An 18,585-nucleotide genomic window follows, 5' to 3' on the forward strand; every position below is an offset into this window, starting at 1 on the left:
ATATTAAGGGCACAACACCTAAGGGTTATGTAATAAATACCTGGGAAAGAAAAAGAAACTACCTTGCATTTCCTATCAACAATAGGAATATCCCAGAGGATTATGAAGATCAAAACAGTAGCTCTCTTCAGCTTTCATTTTCAGTAATGACTATCAATTATTTGAATATAATTCCAGCTACATTTTCTTCTCAGGATAAAAAATATCAAATATATTAGAACAGCCCCCCATTGAAAGTAACATATTCCATCTGATCTCTTTGCTGTTTAGTTTGTCTGCTTACTTGAACCCTTAGGTTATGGGGTATGCAACCATGTACCTCTTTGTAGGCCTGTTTGAATTTGTAAATGTCTTTGGTACAGAACCCAACTAAAAGATTTGCCTAAACTGTTACATTAAGCTGAGTTAAGGGTTACAGTTACAATCCATTTTTCTGTCCATCTGAGAGGAAGAAGTGGATCCAGACAAAGTGCAACCCCATTTACTCCTTAGACATCTTAATAGCATGCTATTGGCACTTGGTGGTCAATAGTACTGAGAGCCACTCAGTGACCTCAAGCCCTATAAGCGTGGTGTGGTGGTTTCTGTCCAAAACAAGACTGTGCAACCCCTCCAACAGGGCTCTCTCTGTGTTGCATCCTGGCCTGAAGCCTGAGTGTGAATTTTAATAAATCATGTTGTAAAGGTTCTGCAGTTACTTGGTAAACAGGTTGCTCCAATAAATAATTTACAGGAACAGTTTAAGAGCAGGTTTCAGAGTAGCAGCCGTGTTAGTCTGTATTCGCAAAAAGAAAAGGAGTACTTGTGGCACCTTAGAGACTAACCAATTTATTTGAGCATGAGCTAAGCTCAAGGCCAGCCCTCAGTGTAGGAAGTGGGTAGCCCCTGTGGTGTTACAGACAGTGCTTAAAAGTGGCCTGAAAAAAGTGACAGGGCTGTTATAATTTGGGAGCACGACTTTGGTGAGGCAGAGCTCACAGTGCACCCCTCAGCTCCATTGCTATGTTATTTTATTGCCTGATCCAGGAGTTGTGACTCCTCCCCCCGCAAAGCACTGGTTGTTAGGAGCGAAAAGTCGGGCGGAAGGGACTAATGAGGAGGTGGGACTGAGCGTAAGGCAGGCCCTGGTGTGATTATGGAGAGGTGCGGGTGGGGTGGCCTTTGACAGGGGGAAGGGGCTGCTCCCGGTGTGTGCGGTGGGGCTCTCCGGTGGGTAGAGAGTACGGGGGGGGGACTTTTTAGTTGGGCGGAACCTTTCTCTCGCCTCCTCTTTCCCGGCGCGGGGAAGCCTTTTCCCCCCGGCCTCAGGCGCGCGCCCGGAGCTCCATGTGGGGCCGCCAAAGCCGCGCAGGGCTGAGTCCGGTTGCCGTAGTAACGCGGGCTTCGGTGTGGGCCGGACGGGGCTTCGCCTCCCTCGCCGGACCGGCGATGGGCAGCTGGGCCGCGGCGGGGCGGCGGCTGAGCGGCTGCCGAGCGCGCGCCGCCCTCCCCGGAGCCCCCGGGCGCGGGGGCAGCTCGTGGCCCGGCGGGGGCCGAGCCGGGAAGCTGAGCGAGCTGCTGCAGAGCTCGGTGGCGGGCGAGGAGGAGCCGGCGCGGCGGCGGCGGCGGCCCCCCCCCCAGGAGGGCACGGTGCTGCTCTTCCCCGGCCAGGGCAGCCAGTTCGTGGGGATGGGCCGGGGGCTCCTGCGCTACCCCAACGTCAGGGACATGTTCCGGGTGGCCGAGAAGGTGCTGGGCTACGACCTGCTCTCGCTCTGCCTGCGGGGGCCGCCGGCCGAGCTGGACCGCACCCTGCACTGCCAGCCTGCCCTCTTCGTCGCCTCCCTGGCCGCCGTCGAGAAGCTCAACCACCAGCAGCCCAGTGTGAGTGGCCGGGGGGGCGCCCAGCCCCGGGCTGCCCTCCTCGACTGGGGCGTGCCCCGGCCCGCGGTCCGGTGCGGGCTCGACGCCCTGGCGTCCCGCACCGCGCTCTCTGGGCGGAGGTATCCGCCGCCAGGGTGTGCACCCCTGTGGGGTGGACCAGGGCCAGCTTTCTAGTTAGGCACATCATGCCTAGGGCAGGGTGACCAGATGTCCTGATTTTTACAGGGACGGTCCCGATACTGGGGGCTCTTTCTTATATAGGTGCCAATTAACCCCCCCCCCGTCCAGATTTCTCACACTTATTACCTGGGGTCACCCGAGTAGGGGCTGCGATGCTTAGGGTTGCCAAGGGTCTCTAATCCCACAAACCCAAACACCCTGGCCTCGCCCCTGCTCACTCCATCTCCCCTCCCTCTGTCACTCGCCCTTCCTTTCATCAGGCTGCGGGAGGAGGTACAGGCTGCTCTGGGAGGGAGTTTGGGTGCAGGAGGGGGCTCAGGGCTGGGGTGCAGGAGGGGATGAGGGGTTCAGGCTCCAGCCGGGCAGGGCTTACCTCAGGTGGCTCCCGGAAGCGATTGGCATGTCCAGCTCCTAGGTTCAGGGTTGGCATATGGCTCTGCGCACTGCCCCTGCCTGCAGGCACCGCCCTCGCAGCTCCCATTGGCTGTGGTTCCCGGCCAATGGGAGCTATGGAGTCGGAGCTCGGTACACCAACTTTCTAATCACACAAAACCAAACACTCTAGGCCTGCCCCTTCCCCAAGGCCCCACTCCTTTGCCCCTTCCCCAAGATCCTGCTGCCGGCTCACTACGTTTCCCCTCCCTCTGTGGCTCGCTGTCCCCCACCCTCACTCACTTTCACTGGGTTGGGGTGCGGGATGGGGTGAGGGCTCTAACGGGGATGCAGGCTCTGGGTTGGGGCCAGAAATGAGCAGTTCAGGGTGTGGGAGGGGGCTCCTGGCTGGGGCAGGGAGTTGAGGTGCGGGAGAGGGTGAGGGCTCTGGCTGGGAGTGTGGTCTCTGGGGTGGAGCTGGGGATGAGGGGTTTGGGGTACAGGTGGGGGCTCCAGGCTGGGGGGGTCAGGGATTTGGAATGTGGGAGGGGACTGTGGGTTGAGCTAGGGGGTTGGGGTGCAGGAGAGGGCTCTGGGTTGGAGGGGGGCTCAGAGTTGGGGTGCAGGCTTACCTCGGGTGGCTCCCAGACAGCAGGGCGAAGGCAGGCTCCCTGCCTCTCCTGGCTCCATGCTGCGCCCTGGAAGCAGCCAGCTAGGCCAGGGGGCTAGGAGACTCTCTTGCCTGTAGGCACTGCCTCCCCCTGGCCACAGTTCCCGGCCAATGGGAGTGCAGAGCCATTGCTCGGGGCGGGGGCAGCACACAGAGCTTCCTGGTTCCCCTTCCTAGGAGCTGGACCTGCTGGCCACTTCCGGGACGCAGCGCAGTGCCAGGACAGGTAGCCTGCCTTAGCCCTGCAGTGCTACCAATTGGACTTTTAACGGTCCAGTTGGCGGTGCTGACAGGAGCCACCAGGGTCACTTTTTGACTGGGCATTCCCGTTGAAAACCGGACACCTGGCAGCCCTAGGCAGCGCACAGAGACCTCCTGGCCGCCCCTGCACCTAGGAGCCAGAGCAACGTGCCTATCGCTTCCGGGAGCCATGTGGAGTCAGAGTAAGTAGGGAGCCTGCCTTAGCCCCATTGCACTGCCAGACTTTTAGTGGCCTATTTAAATCTCCTGGATTGGTTTCAATAGCCTCTTGGAGATGGAGGCTGATTGTGGGAGACTCTTGGCCTGCCGGTGTTCTAGTGGCACCTTACTTCTCTAAGGTTTCAGAGTAGCAGCCATGTTAGTCTGTATCCGCAAAAAAAAAAGGAGTACTTTTGGCACCTTAGGGTATGTCTACACTACGGAATAAGGTCGAATTTATAGAAGTCGGTTTTTTAGAAATCGGTTTTATATATTCGAGTGTGTGTGTCCCCACAGAAAATGCTCTAAGTGCATTAAGTGCATTAACTCGGCGGAGCGCTTCCACAGTACCGAGGCTAGAGTCGACTTCCGGAGCGTTGCACTGTGGGTAGCTATCCCACAGTTCCCGCAGTCTCCGCTGCCCATTGGAATTCTGGGTTGAGATCCCAATGCCTGATGGGGCTAAAACATTGTCGCGGGTGGTTCTGGGTACATATCGTCAGGCCCCCGTTCCCTCCCTTCCTCCATGAAAGCAAGGGCAGACAATCATTTCACGCCTTTTTTCCTGAGTTACCTGTGCAGGCGCCATACCACTGCAAGCATGGAGCCCGCTTAGGTAACCGTCACCCTATGTCTCCTGGGTGCTGGCAGACGCGGTACGGCATTGCTACACAGTAGCAGCAACCCCTTGCCTTGTGGCAGCAGACGGTACAGTACGACTGGTAGCCGTCATTGTCATGTCCGAGGTGCTCCTGGTCGCCTCTGTGAGGTCGATCAGGAGCGCCTGGGCAGACATGAGCGCAGGGACTAAATTTGGAGTGACTTGACCAGGTCATTCTCTTTAGTCCTGCAGTCAGTCCTATTGAACCGTCTTATGGTGAGCGGGCAGGCGATACGGACTGCTAGCAGTCGTACTGTACCATCTTCTGCCGAGCAGCCATGAGATGTGGATGGCATGCAGTCCTTCTGCACCGTCTGCTGCCAGCCAAAGATGTAAAAGATAGATGGAGTGGGTCAAAACAAGAAAGAGACCAGATTTGTTTTGTACTCATTTGCCTCCTCCCCTGTCTAGGGGACCCATTCCTCTAGGTCACACTGCAGTCACTCACAGAGAAGGTGCAGCGAGGTAAATCTAGCCATGTATCAATCAGAGGCCAGGCTAACCTCCTTGTTCCAATAAGAATGATAACTTAGGTCCACCATTACTTATTGGAACCCTCCGTGAAGTCCTGCCTGAAATACTCCTTGATGTAAAGACACCCACTTTGTTGATTTTAGCTCCCTGAAGCCAACCCTGAAAGCCGTGTCGTCAGTCGCCCCTCCCTCCGTCAGAGCAACGGCAGACAATCGTTCTGCGCCTTTTTTCTGTGCGGACGCCATACCAAGGCAAGCATGGAGGCCGCTCAGCTCACTTTGGCAATTAGGAGCACATTAAACACCACACGCATTATCCAGCAGTATATGCAGCACCAGAACCTGGCAAAGCGATACCGGGCGAGGAGGCGACGTCAGCGCGGTCACGTGAGTGATCAGGACATGGACACAGATTTCTCTGAAAGCATGGGCCCTGCCAATGCATGCATCATGGTGCTAATGGGGCAGGTTCATGCTGTGGAACGCCGATTCTGGGCTCGGGAAACAAGCACAGACTGGTGGGACCGCATAGTGTTGCAGGTCTGGGACGATTCCCAGTGGCTGCGAAACTTTCGCATGCGTAAGGGCACTTTCATGGAACTTTGTGACTTGCTTTCCCCTGCCCTGAGGGGCATGAATACCAAGATGAGAGCAGCCCTCACAGTTGAGAAGCGAGTGGCGATAGCCCTGTGGAAGCTTGCAACGCCAGACAGCTACCGGTCAGTTGGGAATCAATTTGGAGTGGGCAAATCTACTGTGGGGGCTGCTGTGATGCAAGTAGCCCACGCAATCAAAGATCTGCTGATATCAAGGGTAGTGACCCTGGGAAATGTGCAGGTCATAGTGGATGGCTTTGCTGCAATGGGATTCCCTAACTGTGGTGGGGCTATAGACGGAACCCGTATCCCTATCTTGGCACCGGAGCACCAAGCCGCCGAGTACATAAACCGCAAGGGGTACTTTTCGATAGTGCTGCAAGCTCTGGTGGATCACAAGGGACGTTTCACCAACATCAATGTGGGATGGCCGGGAAAGGTGCATGATGCTCGCATCTTCAGGAACTCTGGTCTGTTTCAAAAGCTGCAGGAAGGGACTTTATTCCCAGACCAGAAAATAACTGTTGGGGATGTTGAAATGCCTATATGTATCCTTGGGGACCCAGCCTACCCCTTAATGCCATGGCTCATGAAGCCGTACACAGGCAGCCTGGACAGTAGTCAGGAGCTGTTCAACTACAGGCTGAGCAAGTGCAGAATGGTGGTAGAATGTGCATTTGGACGTTTAAAGGCGCGCTGGCGCAGTTCACTGACTCGCTTAGACCTCAGCGAAACCAATATTCTCACTGTTATTACTGCTTGCTGTGTGCTCCACAATATCTGTGAGAGTAAGGGGGAGACGTTTATGGTGGGGTGGGAGGTTGAGGCAAATCGCCTGGCTGCTGGTTACGCGCAGCCAGACACCAGGGCGGTTAGAAGAGCACAGGAGGGCGCGGTACGCATCAGAGAAGCTTTGAAAACCAGTTTCATGACTGGCCAGGCTACGGTGTGAAAGTTCTGTTTGTTTCTCCTTGATGAAACCCCCCGCCCCTTGGTTCACTCTACTTCCCTGTAAGCTAACCACCCGCCCCTCCTCCCTTCAATCACTGCTTGCAGAGGCAATAAAGTCATTGTTGCTTCACATTCATGCATTCTTTATTCATTCATCACACAAATAGGGGGATGACTACCAAGGTAGCCCAGGAGGGGTAGTGGAGGAGGGAAGGAAAATGCCACACAGCACTTTAAGCACAGCACTTTAAAAGTTTACAACTTTAAAATTTATTGAATGACAGCCTTCTTTTTTTTGGGCAATCCTCTGTGGTGGAGTGGCTGGTTGGCCGGAGGCCCCCCCACCGCGTTCTTGGGCGTCTGGGTGTGGAGGCTATGGAACTTGGGGAGGAGGGCGGTTGGTTACAGAGGGGCAGCAGTGGCAGTCTGTGCTCCAGCTGCCTTTGCTGCAGCTCAACCATACACTGGAGCATACTGGTTTGGTCCTGCAGCAGCCTCAGCATTGAATCCTGCCTCCTCTCGTCACGCTGCCGCCACATTTGAGCTTCAGCCCTCTCTTCAGCCCGCCACTTACTCTCTTCAGCCCGCCACCTCTCCTCCCGGTCTTTTTGTGCTTTCCTGCACTCTGACATTATTTGCCTCCACGCATTCGTCTGTGCTCTGTCAGTGTGGGAGGACAGCATGAGCTCGGAGAACATTTCATCGCGAGTGTGTTTTTTTTTCTTTCTAAGCTTCACTAGCCTCTGGGAAGGAGAAGATCCTGTGATCATTGAAACACATGCAGCTGGTGGAGAAAAAAAAAGGGACAGCGGTATTTAAAAAGACACATTTTATAAAACAGTGGCTACACTCTTTCAGGGTAAACCTTGCTGTTAACATTACATACATAGCACATGTGCTTTCGTTACAAGGTCGCATTTTGCCTCCTCCCACCGCGTGACTACCCCCTCAACCTTCCCCCCTCCCTGTGGCTAACAGCGGGGAACATTTCTGTTTAGCCACAGGCAAACAGCCCAGCAGGAATGGGTTCCTCTGAGTGTCCCCTGAAGAAAAGCACTCTATTTCAACCAGGTGACCATGAATTATATTTCACTCTCCTGAGGATAACACAGAGAGATAAAGAACGGATTTTGTTTGAATGCCAGCAAACATACACTGCAATGCTTTGTTCTACAATGATTCCCGAGTACGTGTTACTGGCCTGGAGTGGTAAAGTGTCCTACCATGAAGGACGCAATAAGGCTGCCCTCCCCAGAAACCTTTTGCAAAGGCTTTAGGACTACATCTAGGAGAACCGCAAATGCCAGGGCAAAGTAATCCTTTCACATGCTTGCTTTTAAACCATGTATAATATTTTAAAAGGTACACTCACCAGAGGTCCCTTTTCCGCCTGCTGGGTCCAGGAGGTAGCCTTGGGTGGGTTCGGGGGGTACAGGCTCCAGGTCTAGGGTGAGAAACAGTTCCTGGCTGTCGGGAAAACCGGTTTCTCCGCTTGCTTGCTGTGAGCTATCTACAACCTCCTCCTCCTCATCATCTTCTTCTTCATCCCCAAAACCTGCTTCCGTATTGCCTCCATCTCCATTGAAGGAGTCAAACAACACGGCTGGGGTAGTGGTGGCTGAACCCCCTAAAATGGCATGCAGCTCATCATAGAAGCGGCATGTTTGGGGCTCTGACCCAGAGCGGCTGTTCGCCTCTCTGGTTTTCTGGTAGGCTTGCCTCAGCTCCTTCAGTTTCACGCGGCACTGCTTCGGGTCCCTGATATGGCCTCTGTCCTTCATGCCCTGGGAGATTTTCACAAAGGTTTTGGCATTTCGAAAACTGGAACGGAGTTCTGATAGCACGGATTCCTCTCCCCAAACAGCGATCAGATCCCGTACCTCCCGTTCGGTCCATGCTGGAGCTCTTTTGCGATTCTGGGACTCCATCATGGTCACCTGTGCTGATGAGCTCTGCATGGTCACCTGCAGCTTGCCACGCTGGCCAAACAGGAAATGAGATTCAAAAGTTCGCGGTTCTTTTCCTGTCTACCTGGCCAGTGCATCTGAGTTGAGAGTGCTGTCCAGAGCGGTCATAATGGAGCACTCTGGGATAGCTCCCGGAGGCCAATACCATCGAATTCTGTCCACAGTACCCCAAATTCGAGCCGGCAACGTCGATTTAAGCGCTAATCCACTTGTCAGGGGTGGAGTAAGGAAATCGATTTTAAGAGCCCTTTAAGTTGAAATAAAGGGCTTCAATGTGTGGACGGGTGCAGGTTTACATCGATTTAACGCTGCTAAATTCGACCTAACGTCCTAGTGTAGACCAGGGCTTAGAGACTAACAAATATATTTGAGCATAAGCTTTCGTCAGCTACAGCACACTTCATCGGATGCATGCAGTAGTACTCCTTTTCTTTTTACTTCTCTCAAACTGTGTGCAACAGAAAGGTCAGCTGTAGCGGGGAAGTGGGGGGGAGGAGGTGAAGATGCTGTGCCTAGGGGCGCCGAAGATGTAAATCCGGCACTGACGAGGACCTCTCTGTGAGACATTCATTCAGGTCCATCGTGTCACCATGAGCTCGCCCTGCATGTGTAAGCCTAAATGTTCCGAAGTGACACCTCATTTTAGGTGTCTCTCTTTTTGAGTGTCCAACTCAAAACATGATGTGCCTGTTACTAATGCTGAGTGACCTCCACTCCAGTTGAAGTCCATGGGAACTGTATGTGCTTAGTACCTTGGAAAACCAGCGCAAGGTGTTCAAAGTTGGGCATCCAAAAATGACATGGTTGCTTCTGAAATTTTGGGCTTTGGTTTTTCTCAGGATATCTTGATATGGTCTAATTTGTTGTTTTATTATTTCAGGTCATTGAGAGCTGTGTTGCAGCCGCTGGGTTCAGTGTTGGAGAGTTTGCAGCCCTAGTGTTTGCTGGAGCCTTAGATTATACAGAAGGTACTTAAAGGAATATTTCTAATATATTAGGAATCATATTTCAAAGTGGTTTCCCCTCCACTCACATACAACTCTTCCAAAACACCCCTCTATGACAACTTTTCCTTGCTGCTTCACCTCCTTTCCTTCCGAATATACATTTCTAAATTCAGTTTCTGCTTAAGCCACTTAATACAGTATTTCACATTTAAATAAAAACAATTACATATTATATACGCATAGTCATAAAAGAAACATATTTTAAGCCTGATCCTGCAGTTTATTGCATGTGGAGGAAACATTTTTCTCAGTTGGAATGAAGTTGTGAGAACAGAATCAGTCCCTACTTTAAAGCTAGCTTAAATAGCTATTTTAGATACTTGGGTTGTAGCATACAGAAATTGTTTCACTGTGTGACAGACTGTTAAGACGTTGACACTAAAAAAAAGTTTCCTAGATTTATTATTGATGAGGATTATAATTGGTTATAAATAAACTAAATTTACTATAAGCCTAGGAAACTTGTAATTTAATACATTACAAGAGGATTATATTAATATTTTTATAAAATTTTTAATATCTTGTGAAAATTAAAATTTTGTAAGTACAATGTTAAATGTTTTAGTTTTTGCCTTAAACTTGCTTTCAGCAAATTTAGAAATGCTAAGCTACACATTTTTAGGAGAACATGTGATTACTGACTCTAAACACTGAGAAATGTAAATTATATGTAACTATTTTGAATTAAATATTGTGAAGCATTCACTGTTGGACTTCTGTAAAGGAAAGAGGTGTATATGAGAGGGATAAACACAATTTATATTAATGTTCTTTTTTGAAAGGTTGCTAATTGTCTACAGTATAACATTTTAATGAACTTAACCATTTTTTTCTGAAGTTTATGCTTATTTAGAATTTTTGTTCTCTCTCTAGCCTTGTACGCAGTGAAAGTGCGTGCTGAAGCTATGCAAAAGGCCTCAGAAGCTGTCCCAAGTGGGATGCTATCAGTTATTGGTCAACGTGAGTCAAATTACAACTTTGCCTGCTTCGAAGCTCGTGAACACTGTAAATCATTGGGTATAGAAAATCCTGTGTGTGAAGTTTCAAATTACCTGTTTCCAGATAGCAGAGTCATTGCAGGCCATTTGCAGGTATTACTTCAAAATAAACATGTAAACACATTTTAATAATAGTTTACCATCCTATAGATCTGTAGGAAGATGAACAATATTGGCACAACTTTGGCCAATGTGAATATGTCAACAAAGTATATGGTTTGGGTTTCTGCAGTCCATGTCCAATTGTATGTTGTGGTCAAGTAGTACTTTTCTCTGAACTGCATGATTTAGGTCCCTGGGGGAGGATAAATTTAGTATGTGTTTTTGAAAGACAGACAAATCAGATTATTTACTTTACAGAATTCAGGGCAAAGTGATATTAATCAGGGCTTTTTCTTTTTCTTATAGGCTTTGGAATTCTTGCAGGAGAATTCCCGAAAATATTATTTTAAGCGAACAAAAATGCTTCCAGTCAGTGGTGCTTTTCACACAAGACTCATGGAACCAGCAACAGAGCCTTTGGCTGAAGTTCTAAAATCAATTGAGATTCAGAAACCATTCATCTGTGTCTATTCGAACGTTGATAGCAAAAAATATATGCATTCAAAACACATTCAGCGTTTGTTAGTAAAGCAGCTTGTTTCACCTGTTAAGTGGGAACAGACTATGCATGCTATATATGAAAGAAAACAAGGAGTAGAGTTTCCTTATACATATGAAGTGGGGCCTGGGAAGCAGCTAGGAGCAATCCTCAGAAACTGCAATTTAAAGGCTTGGAAGCTGTATAAACATATTGATGTTTCAGAAGATGAAGAAGCAGAGGAAATGTAGTTCTGAAGGAAAATCCACATGATTCCTCCCCCCGCCCCCCGCTTAATTTTAAATGATTTTATCACTCCTGAAAGGCAGATACGACAACCCCTGAAGACTGAAGTCCTCTCTTTATCTTATCCCCAGAAGAGCTCAGCACACACAATTGCAATGCAAGGTTTCCTTCCCTGTCTTACAGCTCCAGCATGCATCAGACTTTACGTGGAAGGATCACTTCTAAGGTTCGGCCATTCAACCTGTCATTTCTGAGACAGCCAACAAAGATGCCAGTTCACTATTAGATTTGGGCCCGGTCCTGCAAGCAAATCCACATATGCAGGCCCTTTTACCCATGTGGAGTTAAGTTGAAGTCAGTAGGGTTGTGTCCATGTGCAAAGGTCTTTTTGCTTGGATCTAGTTGCAGAATCAGGCCCTTTTTAATATTATTTTCTTTTTTGGACTTCTGTTTATTAGGATCAAGAATTAATTTCGATAAACTATTGGAGTATAACAACTTTCAGTCACTACCATGTTTTGTTTTATAAGGTATCTAATCAGTGGGACAAATAACTGAAATGCTCTCTTTTTTCTTTCTTTTTTTTTAAATTTTATTTCTACAGGAAAAGTTTATTTTTTTCCATGAGTCAGATAAATTAGAAAATTATTATTAGAAATAGTTTTTTCTTAAGGTTGCATTAATAATACATTATTTCTAAAGCTCTTCCTCCATGAATTAATGCTATCCGTGTAGTAATTACACAAAGTCCATCTGTGGAAGGAAGTGTTTTCCTTCCTCTGTGCTCACTGTGTTTCAAGATCATTGTAGAGGGTTTCCTTTCCTAAGTTACCAGAGGCAGATGTGACCTTTTTCACCTTATAGCCAGTGCCACCCCTCTCAGAAGCTTTACCAGAATGCTCTACCACCAGATAGGTATAAATAATAGGCTTGAGTTCCCTGTCTGTGGCACTTCTTTAGATCATACAACTCAGCCGGTTAGTTAGTTATTGGGCCAAGCTGATCCTTTGAACCTCTTTTAAGGAAGCAGAAAAATGGCTATACTAAATCTTTGCAGCTTCTCCTTACCCCTGTGCTTAGAATAGGGGCCGCAAGGAGTGTTCGAAGGTTAGTGCTAGAAAATACTCTATGTACTTCATCCTGCTACAGCCCTGAATAGAGGATCTTGAGTTTTTTGCCACAGCAATAGGAGAGGAATTCAGGTGCAGGAGGAGAGCTAGATCCTTCTACAGCAACAGTAAAATTATCTTCCCTTTCTACTTGTGGGTTGGAGTGTGCTAAGTTGATGAGCAGATCGTATTGGTCCTCTATGCCATACTAGGTGCAGTTCCTTCCCTTCAGGTTAAACAACTGAAGCAGCCCCACTGAAGCCTCTGCGCCCATCAGTACGACTACAAGCTTATATTGTATATGGGCTAGGCTCTCTCTGAACAGTGGGTGAAATAATGGTGCCTTGGGCCCCCTTTCCACCTACTCAGCCAACTAGTGGAGGTGCCCATGGAAGTTATGGGGTGGCTGTTTGCCTCCATAACTAAGGAGGCAGGCTCTACTTTCCGTCTAGCCCTGCATGGCATTCCACTATATGGGGTGATTGTTGTACTTAAGGCATATTGGATTATGCAGTGCCACTCACTGATCCTATCAAGGTTCTCTAGGGAGCATTCCTAGCCAATGGTTGATGAATTAGGCCCTTAAATGAAACAGGTTCTTTTCTTGTTGCTCAATGTATTAATGAATCTCCAGCTTCAAACAAGCATTCATTTAAAATAAAGCATATTGTGTCTAAGAATTAATCTTCCCCTGTAGAATCCAGTCCTCAAACAACAAATCTGTTAGCAGTTTTAAATGTAATCCAAAAACAGAAGAGATTATTATTTTGAGTTTAGATGCTGCATCTCATTCAGTCTAGCCTCACAGCCATAGGGAAATATGACTCTGAAGCTTATTATTAAAGACAAGATGTTTGTGTCTATCTTCCTCAAACGGTACCAGACTGCCCATAGGAAAAAACATAGGTTTAAAAAAAATCGGAGAAGAAAGAACAAATTCTCATCTGGTAATTATCCCTGAGGCTCTTATGACACAGCCTTGAGTCAGAACTAGGGGGAAGAAGAGAAGGGTGAAGCCAAGCTATTTCCATGGCACCTATTTGAGACTGTTGAAACAATCATCATCCTGGATATTCAGCCCAAACATCTAGAGGCGCTTTATTTAAAAAAATGCAAAGCTCCATACAAGTGAGTATTTCTATCAATTAAAAAAGCTGTGCAAGCCTTTGTAATTAAAGGCAGAATAGAAATTCTCCACTGAAGTCAAACAAATGAAGTGACTAAAAAGTTCTGTTTGTTATTGAAGGACAAAAAGACTTGTTACCAAAGGTGGCAACTGCTGCAGCAAAGATTAAGGACATCATTGTCATCTCTTCTTCCAAGGCAGAACTACTAAAAGCCCCTGAACAGGAAGATTTGAATCAGTACTCAGGTCTGACTGCAAGGTGGTGGTATCAGTCTTTTGATTTCCTGTAGCTACATCTTGCTTTTCAAGGGCCATTCTGGCATGGGCAGGTGAAGTGACTAATCTGAGTCCATCAAAATGCAAGAGTTTAAAAACAGTGTTTCAGAAGTCACAGCCTACCTGAGTCTATGTACTAGAGGGTTACCAGGCTGTATTAATTGGATCTAAACTTTGGATCCCACATGCATCTAAGCTGGCTGGGTCTGGGTAACATCCAGTCACTGTTTCTGACTCATGGACTCTGAGGCCCACGTGGTGCAGGCTTCCTGTCTGAAACCCATTATTTGGATGGGAGACTCCACCATGTAACTGTGCTGAAACCCAAGACCATTGCTGAGGCTTCCTAACTGTCCCAAGTCACTTATGGATCCTTCCCCAGAGTCTTGACCCCCCCCCCCCATCCTCTGGTTTATAGTTTAATTTTTCAGGACATGTGTCAACTAAGCAACAGAGAGTTCACACAGAAATTCCTTCAACACTCATAGCTACCACAGGAGAGTTACAGAACGACACAAAGCAATGAATGCGTGAACACACAATCCCCACCTTCACCACTCTTGAGAGGCCTTGGGTTTTTGTCAGCATACTTGGGGAAAGACAGTGCTCCTCCACAGTATCTTGTATTTCTTGTGATGGACTGGCTAACTTGCTTAGAGAACTTGTTCCTCTTAAAAACTGTCTGAGACATTTTTTTCTCCTCTTCCATGAGGGCTGTTCCATGCTCCAACTCTCTATTAGCTGTTAGGCTGAGGGTAGTGAAAAGTCAATTGCTCTCCTGATAGAAACCCCATTGCCTCCAAGGGTAGAATTATTCAATTGTTGAAGGCTGTAAAAGGGTAGGTGGCCCCTTAAATGAAACTGGGCTCGGTGCTCTTCTTCAGTCCAGGTGCTCACAGTTGGGCCAATTAAGAGGGTAGTGCAGCAACTCAGGGGGTATAAAAGGTCAGTTGGGTGTCAAAGCAGTCTGACTGAGTCAGTTAGGAGAAGACAGCTGTTAGAGACAGAAGTGGGTCCTGGGAGAAGGCTGAAGGTAAAGAGAATAGCAAAGGGGTTTGCTGGCTGGTGTCATCCAGGCTAGGGCTGGAGAGTGTTGGAAGCGGAAGTAGCAGTGGGAGTTGCCTCCTGGCCATAAGCTAGAGCTTGAGAGCGCAGGGGAGCAGCGGGGAAACTTACTGCTGACATCTCTAGTACTGGAGAGCTGGATGCATGGGAATAGCAAAAGGGCCAAAGGGAATAAAGGAATGCTTCCCTGGTAAAGATCCTCTCCCAGCATAGAAGTTTTTGGGGGGGTTCCAACTAGGAAGAGCAGGGTTGTACTCTAGCTGGAAGGACTCAGGTGGCTTGCAGAGGGATAGAAGAGGCTGGACAAGGAGCCTGCATATGATGGAAGACACTGAAGTATGGTGAGAATGATCTCCTGGTAGAGGGACTGGGGGGGTTCCTGCTGGAAAGAGGAGGGGTTTAAGGACTGTGCACTGGGGGTTATATGGACTATGTTTTAAGAAGGTTGTTATGAATTACTTGCACTATGTTTTGTTAACAAACTTAACTGACTAGAGGATAAGCTTGTGTGATGTTACTGGGAACTCAAAAGGGAAACCGAGGTGGTGGGGGGGCACTTGCAGGGTTGCCCTGTGGCTATGAGGGTGCCCAGAAGGAGGCCATGTGGTTTATAATGGCCTGGGTTCAGCTCCCCAGACACAATCTCTTCCTGCTACAAAATGAAAATTCTAATCCACACTGAAGACTACAATCTTAAATGCTATTCATAAAACAAAATTACTATAATACATGGACATAGACATGTCCTCCAATCTTATGTGTAATGGGAGAACTGTTCACTGTTGCGCTATCTCCAAACTCTGAGATTTCCAGTGTTATTAGTGGCTTTGAACACTGGTAGACAAACCTTTTTGCTTTGTTGCTGGAAAACTGATACATGGGCACAATGGCTCATTGATAACCTCAAATAATGTGATGGTAAAATAGGGAAAACTATACAGCAGAAGTGGCAAATAATGTCCCTCTCTTTTACCAAGCAACACAAAAAGAGCTACTCTGCAGAGCTACTAGTCTAGATTTGTGAGATGAGACTATGTAGAGGGAGATTTAGAATGGGAGGAAAGTTAAGAGCAGACAGTACCACCAGATGTTCTGCAATTAATATAGTTTAACCTGAGATCCTCTGTCTGGGGAAGTAGTGCCTCTAGGAGACAAGACAAAGATTTGCACAAATATAGGAGACGGCCAGTGTACACTACTGTTGAAACTTTACTAACAAATTTAAACATGCTTTTTGCTAGCACAACTTATCTGATTGGAGGGCCAGATTGGGGTTTTGCCCCTCCCTCAAAAAATTGATATCTATGACCTGAAAAAAAAAAAAGGAAAACCTAGAAAAATGAGAAGAAAATAAGTAATGGCATTTATTTTCCTGCAATAGTTGCACAGAAACCAATACAGTCAAAGAATCCTCTACAATGTACTTGATATTCTTTGTGGTCCTGAAACAGAATGGGGATTCAAGGCACTCAGTAGATTTAGTCAGAAATCAAGACCGAGATCTTAAATAACATTTTGTAGCAGCTCTGTCCCTTCAGAACTTTTACTCTTTAAGAGACCTAAAAGCAGTTACATTCCTGGATAGTTATCTGCTGGATTGCTGCAAGTCCTAGCATTTCTCTTGTCACAGGAAGTGCTTCTAGTATAGGGCTTTTGGATACTGAAGTTTCTGAAAGTTAAAAAAATTCAAACTGCTTCCTGGAGGGCTGCTGTGTTTACCTGTTCCTGGATAACCTTCAACTTTACTCTGCCCACTATATGTATTTGTATATAGTAGGTGTTGGCGGTAGCTACCAGTGAGGTGCTCTGCTCTGGTTCGATGATAAGTCAGCTGCGTATGTGTTCCCTCTGTGTGCTGCCCCAGCTCTGTGCAGACAGCTGACACAGCAGACCCCAAGAGAACCCCCAAAGACCACAGACTCTAGTAAGATACGAAGGCACCCAGCCAGGTTTATTGTCAAATGAAGCACAGTAATATTTTCCTATAGACTCTACAGGACCTTATACAAATATGTGCCCCCTGGCAATGGACGCAGCTCAGTCAGTGACGGGACACTCCACTGCCCCCTAGGCTGGACAAAGATATGTGCTCCCAGACCTACTTTTATACAGTTGCAGGACAGATGACTCATCCCTACTGACGTATTGAGGTACAGCCCCTTGCCTCATTAGGGTGCTGTCTTCCCCCTTTGATCATGTTGGTTCAAACAAACAGATCTGTCCATCATGCTGTCCTTTTGACCCTGTCTTTGGGATGCACCTGGCTGTTCCTTGTTGTATCTGTGAAGTATCCTCATATCGGGCTGTCCAGGTGCCATCTTGGCACACATTCCTCTTATTACTACTTGTATCATTAGCGCATGCTTTCTAGGAGCCCTTTTCTTGCCAAGTTCTGCAATTAGGGCCTGCCTCTGGCTCACAGTCCAGCTTTGCTTAGCAATGCCTGGAAGTACTTTGGTTCAGACTTTAGGCGTCAGACCAGGGCTGATACAAGGGTTTATGTTTCAGGGCCTCTTACTACAGTAGGGCTGTCCAGCAATTAAGCATGACTTTTTTTAAACTATGATAAACAATAGTATACTATTTATAAAATATTTTGGATGTTTTCCACATTTTCAAATATATTGATTTCAGTTACAACACAGAATACAAACTGTACATTGCTCACTTTATAATATAATATTTGCACTGTAAAAAATAGAATTTTTAGTTCACCTAATACAAGTATGGTAGTGCAATCTCTTTATCATGAAAGTTAAATTTAGAAATATAGATTATACAAAAAAAACTTTTATTTTTGAATGCAATGTAAAACTTTAGAGCCTACAAGTCCACTCAGTCCTACTTCAGCCAGGCGCTCAGACAAACAAGTTTGGTTACAATTTACAGGAGATAATGCTGCCTGCTTCTCGTTTACAATGTCACCTGAAAGTGAGAACAGGTGTTCTCCTAGCACTGTTGTAGCTTGCGTTGCAAGATATTTACGTGCCAGATGCACTAAAGATTCATATGTCCTTTCATGCTTTAAGGGACCATTCCAGAGGATGAGTCCATGCTGATGATGGGTTCTGCTCGATAATGATCCAAAGCAGTGCGGACTGACAGATGTTCATTATCTGACTCAATGCTACCACCAGAAGGTTGATTTTTCTTTTTTGGTGGTTCAAGTTCTGTAATTTCTGCATCAGAGTGTTGCTTTTTTAAGACTTCTGAAAGCATGCTTCACACCCTGTCCTGATCAGACTTTGGAAGGCACTTCAGATTCTTAAACCTTGGGTCAAGTGCTGTAGTTTTCTTCAGAAATTTCACATGGGTACCTTCTTTGTGTTTTGTCAAATCTACAGTGAAAGTGTTCTTAAAACTAACAACATGCTGGGTCATCATCCGAGACTGCTATAGCATGAAATATGTGGCGGAATGTGGATAAAACAACGCAGGAGTCATACAATTCTCCCCCAAGGAGTTCAGTCACTAATTTAATTAACACTTTTTTTAAAATGAGTGTTATCAGCATGGAAGCGTTTGGCATGTAAATACCTTGAAATGCCAGCTACAAAAGTGCCATGCAAATGTCTGTTCTCAGTTTCAGGTAACATTGTAAATATAAAGCGAGCAGCATTATCTCTTGTAAATGTAAACAAACCTGTTCCTCTTAGCAATAGGCTGAACAAGAAGTAGGACTGAGTGGACTTGTGGGCTCTAAAGTTTTAAATTGTTTTTTCAGGGCAGTTACGTAACCAAAAAAAAAAAAATCCATATTTGTAAGTTGCGCTTTCATGATAGAGATTGCGCTACAGTACTTGTATGGGATGAACTGAAATACTGTTTCTTTTGTTCATTTTTACAGTGCAAATACTTTTAATAAATATAAAGTGAGCACTGTACACTTCATATTCTGTATTGTAATTGAAACTAATATTTGAAAATGTAGAAAAATACCAAAATATTTAATAAATTTCAATTGGTATTCTATTTAACAGTGCGAT

The 18,585-nt window shown here is 46.8% G+C and overlaps 2 protein-coding genes across 3 annotated transcripts; one reads left to right on the forward strand and one right to left on the reverse strand.

Annotated features, from left to right (window-relative positions):
- Nucleotides 1–1,220: 1,220 nt before the first annotated feature.
- On the forward strand, nt 1,221–12,812 carry MCAT (malonyl-CoA-acyl carrier protein transacylase). 2 transcript variants are annotated; one of them, XM_073316951.2, is made up of 4 exons: nt 1,265–1,863; nt 9,073–9,160; nt 10,073–10,290; nt 10,606–12,812. In XM_073316951.2, exons 1-4 carry the CDS (start codon nt 1,327–1,329, stop codon nt 11,026–11,028), a joined length of 1,266 nt encoding a protein of 421 aa, XP_073173052.2. In that variant the 5' UTR covers nt 1,265–1,326; the 3' UTR covers nt 11,029–12,812. The 2 variants fall into 2 exon arrangements, with proteins under 2 accessions (XP_078705490.1, XP_073173052.2); XM_078849364.1 differs by lacking the exons at nt 9,073–9,160; nt 10,073–10,290; nt 10,606–12,812 and adding an exon at nt 4,823–6,247 and having other exon boundaries at nt 1,221–1,863.
- On the reverse strand, nt 6,458–12,122 carry LOC140900174 (uncharacterized). Its single transcript, XM_073316964.1, has 2 exons — nt 7,598–12,122; nt 6,458–7,009 (listed from the first exon to the last, which is right to left on the reverse strand). Exons 1-2 carry the CDS (start codon nt 8,181–8,183, stop codon nt 6,489–6,491), a joined length of 1,107 nt encoding a protein of 368 aa, XP_073173065.1. The 5' UTR covers nt 8,184–12,122; the 3' UTR covers nt 6,458–6,488.
- Nucleotides 12,813–18,585: the final 5,773 nt, after the last annotated feature.

The sequence above is a fragment of the Lepidochelys kempii genome, chromosome 1 (genome assembly GCF_965140285.1).
Source record: "Lepidochelys kempii isolate rLepKem1 chromosome 1, rLepKem1.hap1, whole genome shotgun sequence".
Classification (NCBI taxonomy): domain Eukaryota; kingdom Metazoa; phylum Chordata; order Testudines; family Cheloniidae; genus Lepidochelys; species Lepidochelys kempii.